We start from the raw sequence: 12,617 nt of genomic DNA on the forward strand, positions 1-12,617 counted from the left end.
ATATGGTTCTTTTCCTTTGTTTTGTTTATGTGGTGAATTACATTGATTGTTTTTCTGATGTTGAACCATCCTTGCATGCCAGGTATGAATCCCATTTGGTTAGGATATATTATTTTTTTCATATGTTGTTGGATTCTGTTAGGTAGGATTTTGTTGAAGATTTTTGCATCTATGTTCATAAGGGATATTGGTCTGGACTTTTCCTTTTTAGTGGTGTCTTTCCCTGGTTTTGGTATTAGTGTTATGCTTGAATCATTAAAAGAGTTTGGGAGTATTCCATCTTTTTCTATGTTCTAGAATAGCTTGAGCAGTATAGCTGTCATCTCTTCCCTGAATATTTGGTAAAATTCTCCAGTGAAGCCGTCAGGACCAGGACTTTTTCTTGTGGGAATTTTTTTGGGGAGGACTTTTTAAAATTGTGCTTTGGGTGGAAGTTTACAGAGCAAATTCACTTTCCATACAGCAGTTCCCATACACTTTGTCTCATGACACTGTCCACAATTTACCCCAATGCAACAGCTCCCCTCCCACTTCCTCCCCATAGTTACCTCTTTTCTGTGTCCATCATTCCATGCACTCCTGTCCCTGAGCTGTCTCCCTGTGCATACACAGCCCTTCTATTCTCCCATGACTGTTCTCTCCAAGGAGTGTATCTACCTAGTGTAAATGTTCACCTCATATGCATGTGTTTTGTTTGGCTGGAAGCCACAGGAGTGGGTTCAATTCCAGACCTGAAGGGTAGCTAGGGACCATAGTCTCAGTGGTTCCATCAGGCTCTATCAGACCAACATTCTTATGGGAAGGTTTTTTATGATCTGTTCAATTTCTTCCTTTATTATGGGTCTGTTCAAGTATTCCATCTCTGAGTGGGATAACTTAGGTAAGTCTTGTGATTCCAGAAACTTGCTCATCTCTTCTAGGTTCTTAAATCTATTGGAGTACAGTTTTTCATAATATTCTGTCAGTATCTTAACAGGCGACCATTTTGGATATTTAAAGTGACAGCATTCTTATTCCAATTCCAGGGACTCAAGAATAGGCTCCGCTTGCAAAGGATGGCAGGGACATAAAGGAGGCCAACAACAGGAAAGTAGACAGGTGGTGAGTGTATAAGTGCTGCCAACTAGTGAATAGAGGAGCACAGTACCCTGCTTACTTAGATAACATCCAAAGAAAACGAAAAGGTTGGGCAAATCACTCCAACATACAATCAATCACCAATTAAACATAAACACAAAAATGTCACAATACCTGGGAGACAGTAGAGCATCACAGTCCACACAGAGAAGCAAGTTAAAGCAGGAGAAACAAGGGAGCAAGATACAGACCCAGAACACATCCCTGAGGGAGAAGCAGCATTGGAACTCCCTGGTAAGGAACTCAAAAGAATTATATTTAGGTACCTTCAATGGATTGAGAGACAGACAAGGAAACACTGACAAAATTGAGAAAAACACAGAGAAAGCCCTACAGCAATTTTGAAAAACAATACAAGAACAAAATGACAAACTAAATGAAAAATTAGAAATGATACAAAATCTACAGATAGATATCAAGAAGATACTAAATTTTCAGAAATAGATAACACATTGAACAGGCAAAGGAGTAGAATTGAATCAATGGAAGACAGAATTAGTCAGATTGAAGACAAATACCTCAATATTCTTTGCAATGGTGTCAATCAAAAATAAAGATCATAACAAAATGAAGAATATCTAAGGTTTATGTGGGATATCATCAAAAGGAATAACCCATGTGTAATTGGAATTCCAGAACAGGAAGAGATAAATAAAACCACAGAAAATATTGTTGAAGATTTGTTGGAAGAGAATTTGCCTAATATGATGAAAGATGAGAATATATCCATCCAAGAAGTTCAATGAACTAGACCCCAAAAGAAAATCACCAAGACATATCATCATCAGCATCAAACTCACCAAAACCAAAGACAAAGAAAGAATTCTGAAAGTAGTACGGGTAAAACGAAAAGTTACCTACAAGGGACAACCAATAAGACTAAGCTCAGATTTCTTGGCAGAAACCATGCAGGTGAGAAGACAATGGGATGTTATATATAAAACCCTAAGAAAAGTTTCCAACCAAGAATTTTATACCCGTCAAAATTCTCCCTCAAATATAATGGTGAAATTAGGAGATTTCCAGATAAGCAGAAATTAAGGGAATTTGTTAAAACCAGACTAACCTTACAAGATATGCTAAAGGGAGTCTTTTGAACAGAGAACCAACAACAGCAAACAACAATCGACCATTAACACACATGATGACCTAACCCAGAAACCACCCCAGTTATAGAAGTATCCAAAGCAAATAAGCCTACAAGATTATAAACAAGGAACCAGAGACATCGATTGACAAATGAGGACAACTACAAACCAAAAAGAGGGAAAAAATTGTGTAGTTACGGAACTTCTAAATGGTCGGGAAGTCAAGACAACTACAAGCTAGAACAGACTGTTCTAAACTTGGGAAGAAAACTATAAATCACAGAGTACCCTCCAAAAAAAAAAAAAAAAGATAAACTTTCACATAAAAATCAAAAAGAGGACCAGCACAAATATTTAGCAAATACTAAAACAATAGCAATGAAGGAAGTGATAACATGATTCATAAACAAAACGAGCTCAGCACAGAAAATTACATGGAACAAAGAAATCAATAACACCACGAAAAAGCACATGACAAAATGACAGCAACAAATTCATACTTGTTAATATTATACTTCTGCAAAAAAACACATAACATGGATGAACTTGGAGTACATTATGATGAGTGAAATAATCCAGTTACTGAGGATAAATATAGCATTGGTTCATTACTGTTTACAAGTCAAGGAATGATTTATATATTGAAGGAAAGTTTCTTTGTTGCTTACCATGGTGGGAGGGGAGGGAACAATGCAAAAAAAATGCATTGACCCATTTGTGTATTTCACTGTATGTGAATTATATTTCAATAAAATGTATTTAAAAAAAAAAGAATTTTTTCTCTTCATTGTCATTAGATACTGTCCTGCCATGTTCTCTTAAACATAGTCCAATCAGGATTTCATTTAACCCCTCCCACCCACCACTCTTTATATGCTGCTTTTGTGAAAGTCACCAATCACCTATTCCCTACTAATCTAAATGCCTAGTCTCAGTCTTTTTCTTACTTGATAATTCCATTTTTCAAACATTGGCTTCACTTGGGTTTCAATACTTCACATTTCTTATCTTTCTTCATACCTCCCTGGCTACTACTGGGTTACTCTGTTTTGCCCATGTTTCCCTGATTTTTCTCGTTACTTTTTTATTTAGGTATAAGACACTAAATAATGGTAACATTTTATTTATATAAAGTACACAAATCCTAAATGTGTACATCTTAATAAACTTTTATATATGCATTCTTAAGCTGTGTAACTACCATTAAATCAAAATACTGACCATTTCTAGGATTCTAGAAGATTCTCTTGTGCCTCCTAGTCAGTATCCCCAAAGATAACCACTATTATATCTTCTGTTATAAATTATCTTATCTAATCTTGAGCTTTGTGTAAATGGAATCATATAGTGTGGGCTTTTCCCCATCTGACTTAGTTTACTCAGTATTTTATCTGGGAAATATTTCCATGTTTCATGTAATAATATTTTTTAACTGCTTTGTGGTATTCCATTGTATGGATTTACCACAGTATCAGTTCTGATGAAGATGGACATTTGGTCTGGGGCTGTGAATAAAGCTGCTGTGAATATTCTTGTGCATGTTTTTTTGTAGGATGTAAAAACTTATTTCTGGGCAATGGAATTGCTGGGATGTAGAGCAGGTATAGGTTTTGCTTCCATAGATATCAGCAAATCCCTTTCCAAAATGGTTTTAATTTGCATTTCCCCAATGGCTCATTGCTGTTGATCATCTTTTCTTATGCTTTGGACATGTTCTTTTGTAAAATGTCTATTCAAATCATTTTCCCATTTTTTATTGAATTGTTGGATATATTTCCTCCCATTATGTGACTTTTTTACTTGCATCTTTTGTTGAACATAAGTTCTTAATTAAATCAAATCCAACTTATTAATGCCTTCCTTTTATGGTTAGTTCTATTTATGCCCTGGTTTAGAAATCTTCTCTTATCCCAATACTTGACAATTATCATTTTACCTTTCCTATTTAGATCTTTGATCTATCTTTAATTAATTTTTGTATATAGTGTGAAGCAAGAATCAAAGTTCATTTTTTTCCCATATGGATATCCAGTTGGCTCAGTACCATAGTACCGAAGACCATCATTACTCCACTGAATTGCATCAGCATTTGTGTTGTAAATCAGATGGTCTTGTATTTGTGAGTCTGTTTCTGACCTCTTTGTTTTGTTCCAGTGGTCTATTTGTCCTTGCACCAATGCCAGACTGTCTAATTATTGTAGCTTTATAGTAAGTCTTAGCTATTTTAAGGTACATCGCATTTCCACACACATTTTAGAATTATCTGCCCAACTCTTAATTTTGAAATGCCCAAGGCTTAATCCTTGTTCTCTTCTCTTCTCTTTATCTAACCCATTTATCTCATGACTTTAAATGCCATCTACATTCCAGTACTTCCAAATTAATGTCTCTAGTCCAAACACACTTCTTTGCCTCTAGATTTGTATATCCAACTCTTTACTTAACATCTCTATTTGGATATACTTTTTGAACTTGACACTCCTGATCAAGTTGAAGTCCTGATCCCTGCTACTTCCTTCTCCATAATTACTCCACTTCATAATTACTCCACCTGCGATCACCCTGGGATTAGCTACCATCATCTCTACCGTCATCTCTTGTCTGTGCAGCCTAATTGGTCACCCTGTTTCCATCCTTGTCCTCCTAGTGTATGTTCTCAATATAGCATCCAGAGTTATCCTTTTGAAACTTAGGGCATAACATTATTGTTTTTCTGTTTAAAATCCCCTACTAGATTCTCATGTCACTGGCAGTCAAAAATAGTCGTCTTTTTTTTTTTAATCTTTTTTGCAGTGTTTCCTCCCCTTCAAAAATAGTCTTTACTTATAAAATCTTTCATTATCTGCCACTCATTATAACCTGTGAACTCTCTGACTTGGTCCCCCTTCCTGACTTTACTTCAGCAGTCTGGTTTCCTTGATCTTCCTTGTATATTCCAAACTTAGCTATTCTCTCTGCCTGGAATGCTGTTCATTTATTATGGTGATATCATGTCATTTATGTTTTTTGGGTTTTTTTTTTTTTAGTCGTATTTCATCTTCTCACTGAGTCCTATCCTGAGCACTATATTTGAAATGAAAAACTTCTATTTATTCCTGGCATATCCAATCCCACTTAACCAGTTGCCATCAATTCAACTTTGACACATGACCGAGTCCAATCCCGCTTACCTACCTCTAATATTTTTCCTATAAATCCAACACCTTTTAATATAAATATAATGTAATAATGTATTGCTTTCACAATTTATTATCCTTCCCCACTGATAGAATGTAAACTTCATGAAGGCATGAATTTTTTTGATGGTGATGGGAGCATTTCTTTCTTTTCTAAAAAATATTTTATTTTGTTTAAGGTGAAAGTATACACAGCCAATTAGATTCCCATTTAACAATTTCTACACAAATTATCCATTGACTTTTTTTGGGGAAGGGCTACAATTCTTGTTCATTTTGTTCTGGTTGTACCATTTCTAGTATTCTAGTTTCCCTGCCCCCTTACCTTCTCATGTTTGCTTTGGAGTAAATTATTACCATTTGGTCTCATATATGTGATTTTTAAAAAGAACTCTTTATTCACTCATGATATCCTTTATTTTATGAACAGGTCTGTTATTTAGCTAAAAGGTAACCTCAAGGGATAATTTTGGTTTAAGGTTTAAAGAGTAGCTCGGGACAGTCTCAGAGTAAGGCATGCACATTTTGTTACTCTTGTTCACCAAATTATCATAAGTACCTAGAACAATGTTTAATACACAGTGTTTAACACTCAGTAAATATTTGTCAAGTGAATTGATTCTAGAACCTATCTAAAAATGTAACATATCCCTTACAGTAATAATATTTTTTTTTCCAGGTGACAAAGGAGACACCTGTTTCAATTGCATTGGAACTGGTATTTCAGGACCTCCAGGTCAACCTGGTTTGCCAGGTCTCCCAGGTCCCCAAGGTAAAAAAAAAACATTCTGCCTCAGACCAACATTTTAAAATACTTCTTGGCTAGATTTGGTGAGCTTGTAATTTTAGATGATACCAGTTTCTCATTTTATAGCTAGTCACATTGATTCATAAATAATTAAATATGAAATGCCTTGATCTGCTATCAAATAAATTATGCTCTTGTTTCTAATACCTGAAACTATCAACATTTTGTACTAAAGCATTTTGGCAGTATTATTCCAGGAAAAATAACTTTTTATTTTCCATTGGAAGAGGAAAATAACTTATATAGGGTCAGACATTTTTCTTCCAGCAACCTGGGGAAAAAGTTCATAATGCTTGACTCCTAGGTATAGTTTCCAGTAGCCGAGCTTCTAGTTGTTGGGAATACATCACATGTTGTCATTAAGAAAAGAGGCATCTGTTGGAGTTTGGCAACCAAGTGCTAATATTCCTCTTTCTAAACTCTTCCCTCCCCATTTCCAATCAAAACCATATTTGACATCCATCAGGACCAAAACTATTTTGCTCACCTGCCTCTTGGGGTATTCCTATATTATATTGTCTTCAAATAACACCTTATGTCTGGGTCAGAGCTGAGAATGGACACTAGATCTCCCCCTTACTGTCTAATGTGGTTACTAAGGAGACCAATTCATTTGGAGCTCAGAAGTAGATTTTGAGCAAGTCCTATAGCTGCCCCTATAGTCCCTGAGTAGTGCAAATGGTCAATGTGCTTGGCTCCTAACAAAAGATTGGAGCTTCATCTACCCAGAGGTGCCTCAAAGAAAGGCCTGGTGACCTACTTATGAAAAACTAGCCATTGAAAACCCTTTGGAGCACAGTTCTACTCTGACACACATGGTGGCACCATGAGTTGGAATCAGCTCCACAGCAACTCGTTTTTGGTTCTAGCTGCCACTGGAAGTCAATAATGTGGCCATGTGCATTCGAATCACTTGGAAAACTTGTTAAAACTTGGATCTCTATGCCCCACCTGCAAGGTTTCTGATTTGGCAGGTCTAGGATGGAGCCTAAGCATTAGCATTTCTAATCATTTCCCAGATGATACTGATGCTGCAGGTCCTGGGGCTCTGTTTTGAGAACCATTGCTTTAAGGTTTCCTCTACTTTTTTGTCACCAAATATTTTTCATAATCTACATTTTAGGACATGACAAATCAAAGAAATGACTGGTAAAGGTCTAGGAAGACTGTGTAAGTCCAAACAAAGAAACATACAGAGCCTTCATCTTTATCATGTTCCTGCCCCCTTCATTCTTGTATGATGACGGGAGCCTGAGCACCTCTGCATAGTGTGTCGTAGCTGCAAGCTCTGAGAAAGGCTTTGGATTTGGAAATACATAAGGATAGAAACTTGTAACATGAAATTTTAGAATTACCTAAAAGAAGGGATTATTTCCTCATTCTGACATCGTAAAATATGCAAATTAAAATGTCTTTGGTTAAATGGGATTGAGCAGCGTTATCTTAAAACTAGCCATCCTGACTTTGCTGGTAGCTGTATGAGCTTTTTCACATTTTCAAACTTAAAGCTTACATTATTGTGTGTGTGTGTGTGTGTGTATGTTAGGATCTATTGGTTTCCCTGGACAGAAGGGAGAAAAAGGACACGCTGGTACACCTGGTCCCAAAGGATTACCAGTAAGTTTTAAGTATATTATAGAACAACACCAACACCAACAAAAATAGAATGAAACCATTTACACTTTGATTTTTACTTGTATGTGTGTGTATGTGTATAGTTATATTTATATGAACAGTATATATAATTCTTTTCTTTAATTATGATTTGATTCCTTCTCTCTCTCTGACTCGTATGCTTCACTTGATTTAATGCTTTGTGCTCTAAAAGATATAGGAAGGGTGGTTGAGGTAGACTGGAGAGAGGGCAATGTTACAAAAAAGAAACTGATCTTCTTTTTCTCTTTATCCCTTCCCCCTCATTTTTACTGTTCCTCCCCCCCCCTCAGGGCATACCAGGTGCTCAAGGTGCTCCAGGCTTTCCTGGATCTAAAGGTGAACCTGGTGACATCCTCACTTTTCCAGGAATGAAAGGTGACAAAGGAGAGTTAGGTCCCCCTGGTACTCCAGGGCTTCCTGGTTTGCCCGGCACCCCTGGACAGGATGGATTACCAGGGCTTCCTGGTCCCAAAGGAGAACCTGTGAGTTGGATTGATATTGTTGGTTTTGTGGTTTAAAATTGTCACTTAGGAATGTTTTCTAAACTCGTACAAGGATGGACCTGGTGCTGAGATGAACAAGCAATGCTTAAAAGAATATGGTTATATATAGTAATGGTACATTGCTATTGATTATTTAGGGTTCCTTCACCACTCCTTCCTTTCATTTCTTTATAGCTTTCTCCTTCCTAACCCATTGCTATATTTAGTCATGTTGGCTATAAATAAGTAGATAGGAGACAAACAGAACCTTCAAGGATGAAGTCCAGGAAATTCTGAATTTTCTATGCCAGGCATTAGAGTCTCACAAAAGAGAACTAACCTCAGAAGAGAAAAATAAACAGACACCAAGCAGTAGTTCTGGTAGGCAGAAGCACCAGCCTAGGATCAACTCTCCCAAGACTGTTTTGAAAGGATTGAGAATGGAGTGAGGATGGTTAGAAAGGAGAGAGGATTTTCAGTGAATATAACCCTGGGCAGGAAAACAGCAAGTCCATACCTCACTCTGTCACCAGATTGGAAGAGTATGGTTAACAAAGGTGTCAAGCAGGATGTAGTGGGTCATTAAGAAAGATTTGATTTTCCTGCCAACATGAGAGTCCAGAACTTTACATCTGGAATATATTATCGGGAGGTGATTGTGGGAGAGAATAATGAGTGGGAAATAGGAATCTGTAAGGTATCCTTCAGTAGAAAAAATGCTTCCTTCTCCACTAAGTATTTGTATTTGTTTAAGTGTATTTGGCATGAACAATCCTATACTTTTTGTAACCCCAATTCTTTAGTATTAGTTCCTTATTCAAAGTTTCCTACCAAAAAATGTTAGGATCTTTACTAGATTACAATTTGAGGACTGTTTTACTTTGTTTACCAGTTTTGCCATCAGGACCCTTGCATCCTATCTTCTTTCCTACTCCCCACACTATAAATGGGGATGCTGTACATTAACTATCTGTTGAGCACAACAACCTTTAAGAAAGAATATTTCCTCTCAGTCATCCTAAGGGGGTGAAAAAAAAATCTGAATTAGGAGTTACAGAGCTTTGGAGGAAGCTGATAGAAAAAATGTAGACTTGGCTGCTGCACCAAGTAGTTTATAATTGAATCCTAATACATGTTGAAATAGTTTACCAGGCTAAAGACCAAATAAGTTGACAGGAAAAAAAAACACTAGTTACTTTCTCTTAAAATTGTAATCATTTAAATTTTTAACTGATCACTGAATTCTATCTACTACTACTAATAAAGCATTGATGAAACTAGCATTATTTTATTCTAATAGTAATTTTAAATATTGGATATATTGACTTGGTAATTATCAGAAAATGTTGAGACCAAGCATTTAAGTTGACATCTACACAATTGGAAATGATATGAATATTAAGATTTAGCAATATAAATAAATAATATTTTATTTATATGCACCTGACAGAAAACTGAGATTAATATACACAACCCATAGATGTTTTTGTCAAATGTATTCTCCCTCATCCCCACCTTCAAAAATTACTGTTATTTGCAGACAACTTTTCTCGGGAAAGTAACACTAACAGAGGTCATTTATTTTCTTTGTTTTAAGAAAACAAGACCTGAAAAATATGCTAAGCATAAGTAGAAACACTCCATGCAAATTATTAAATCTCTGAAAATGTACACTTTTGTGTTATATAGCTTGGGAGAGCAGAAACAGGTTGATACAGATACTCTAGGCTTAAAATGTTTGCTAAAGTATTTGTGTTCATAAGGAGAACTTTTTCTAAAGAGATAAACCTACCTTTGTTATTGATTTCCCTTTAGCGTATGACCTTCAGTTCTTTTCTGTAATTTCGTATTTGTCTTCAATTTCTTGATTAGTAGACATTTCAATAGTTAAAATTTAATGAGTACCTGATTAAAGTTTAATATTTATTAAAAATGCTTATTTTGTAATGATCTCTTATGGGTCCGTATGATGTTCTCCCTTTTTTACCCTGTATTTCCTTGTCTGGGTTTATTTAGACTTGACAACTAGAAATCTAACTTGGTTTTTATATATAGTAAGCTTGAGTCAGAGTCAACTCAATGGCAAGTTAGGCTTAGAAATTAGTATGGGTGGATGGCCATTATAAATAAGGCACAGAGCATGAAGACTGAACATAAATGAACAAAACCTTGTTTTTTGCACAACACACAGCCTGGGAAAGTTAGGGAGGAAGTGTTATTTTATTATCTGTTCACTAAACTGACTAACTTTCTTGACATACACTGGAATGGAAGCACTACGAGGAAGGAGATTTTTGTCTGTCTTTTTCCTCTGCTGTATTACACAACTCAGCACATAGTACTAAGTTCAAAAATATATGATGAATGAATCACTGACTAAGGGGAGTCATCACAATACCATCTGATAATACCGCCCATTTATCCCGCTTTTAGGAAGAACATTTTATGGCAGGATCTTTAACCTAGTTATAGTCTTTAATACCAACCTGTAGGTAGCTGTTATATCTATTTGTTTCTATACTAAACTTTTCCCTTTTCAGGGTGGAATTGCTTTTAAGGGTGAAAGAGGTCCCCCTGGGAGCCCAGGTTTACCAGGGCTCCCAGGGAATAGAGGGTCCATGGGCCCTCCTGGTTTTGGCCCTCCAGGCCCAGTAGGTGAAAAAGGCGTACAAGGTGTGGCAGGAAATCCAGGCAAGCCAGGATTACCGGGTGAGTTTACTATGGTTGTTTGTTTTGTTTTGTTTTTAATTTGGTGCTTAAAAACAGAAATGTATTCTCTTTTGATCACTCTTGTTTTTCTCTGCTGAGACATGTGGTTCCCTGACCGTTTATAGTTGAGCCCTTCAGAGCTTCTGAGCAAGGGGACACAGCATATTCTCTAAAAGGAGGTTTTTCTCTTCATTTTTTTTGATAGTCTTTGTTGCTATTGTTATTTTTAAGTGCATGATAAATCATGCAAATTTTATCAAATAATTTTAATGGAAACATACATGTAACCACCATACAGGTCAAGAAATAGAACAATGACAGTATTCTAGGAACGCCCAAACCTTCTGGCCCTGTCCTTTTCTGATCACAACCCCCTTCCTTGCTTCCACAGTTAAGCCCTGGCCGGACTTTTGTATAATTTTCTTACATTCCCTCCCTACTTTATCATCTATATATACATTCTTAAACAAAGTACTGTAATTTTGTCTGTTTTTAAACTTCATATTTGTTGAATCATTGGGTAAATTTTTATGTTAATTTTTATAGCTATAGTGCATTTATTTTCATTGCTTGTATGGTATCCCATTGTAGTTATGTATATGTGTGTGTGTTACAGTTGATTTATCTCTTCTGTTGTTAGTGGACAATTGGGTTATTTAGAGTTCAGGCCTATTATGAGTAATGCTTCTATGAACATTAATGTGTTTATATGTGTGTGTGTGTGTGTGTGTGTATCCTGGTGCACATATGTACAAATTTCTCTAAGGTGGGGGTTGGCAAACTATAGTCCATGGGCCAAATCCAGCCCATCACCTATTTTTATAAATTAAGTTTTACTGTAACACAATCAACACCATCATCTATGGTTGCTTTCCTGCTACAACAACAGCATTGAGTAGTTGTGGCAGAGACCATACAGCCCACAAAGCCTAAAGTATTTAATGTCTGATCCTTTATAGAAAAAGCTTGATGACGCCTGAGCTAGGGTGTATATTTAAGATTGACATTTCGAGGCATAGAGTAAGTGCATCTTCAGATTTACTAAGTAATTCCAAGCTACGACCAGAGCAATTATACCAATTTATACTCCTTACAGACAATTTCTTTGTTTTTTTTAAAGTAGTATTTTATTGTGTTTTAGGTGAGTTTATGCATCAAATTAGATTCTCCTTTAATAATTTCTCTACAAATTGCTCTATGCCATTGGCTACGGTTTTTATAATGTATCAGCATTCTCATTATTTCTGTTCTGTTTGTTATGTTTCCATTAATCTAACTTCCCCTCCCCTCCTTGCCTTCTCACCTCTGCTTTTTGGTAAATGTTGACCATCTGTCCATATATAGTTCATTGTTTAAGAGAACACATCACTCATGAGTTATACTGTTTATTTTATAAGTGCAAAAACCGCAAGGATGCCACATGTTCTGACCTCCTCTAACCCTCCAAGAGGAAGACAGGATTACCAGCAGTAACCCAAGGCCTATTCCTGCCAGGCCAGACATGCTGCCTCTCCCCTCTAGCCCTTGCTCCAACCGTTCCTTCCAAAGCACCCACCACCTC

The 12,617-nt window shown here is 36.3% G+C and overlaps 1 protein-coding gene across 1 annotated transcript in view; it reads left to right on the forward strand.

Moving 5' to 3' along the window:
- The window catches only part of COL4A5 (collagen type IV alpha 5 chain), a 439,164-nt gene that overhangs the window by 282,948 nt on the left and 143,599 nt on the right, over positions 1-12,617 (forward strand). The window contains exons 21-24 of the mRNA XM_007952435.2: positions 6,081-6,173; positions 7,756-7,826; positions 8,156-8,347; positions 10,888-11,056. Coding sequence (XP_007950626.1) covers positions 6,081-6,173; positions 7,756-7,826; positions 8,156-8,347; positions 10,888-11,056 — 525 coding nt within the window. The remainder of the gene's footprint in view (positions 1-6,080; positions 6,174-7,755; positions 7,827-8,155; positions 8,348-10,887; positions 11,057-12,617) is intronic.

The sequence above is a fragment of the Orycteropus afer genome, unplaced genomic scaffold (assembly GCF_000298275.1).
Source record: "Orycteropus afer afer isolate SDZICR_OR568_19922 unplaced genomic scaffold, OryAfe1.0 scaffold00336, whole genome shotgun sequence".
Classification (NCBI taxonomy): domain Eukaryota; kingdom Metazoa; phylum Chordata; class Mammalia; order Tubulidentata; family Orycteropodidae; genus Orycteropus; species Orycteropus afer.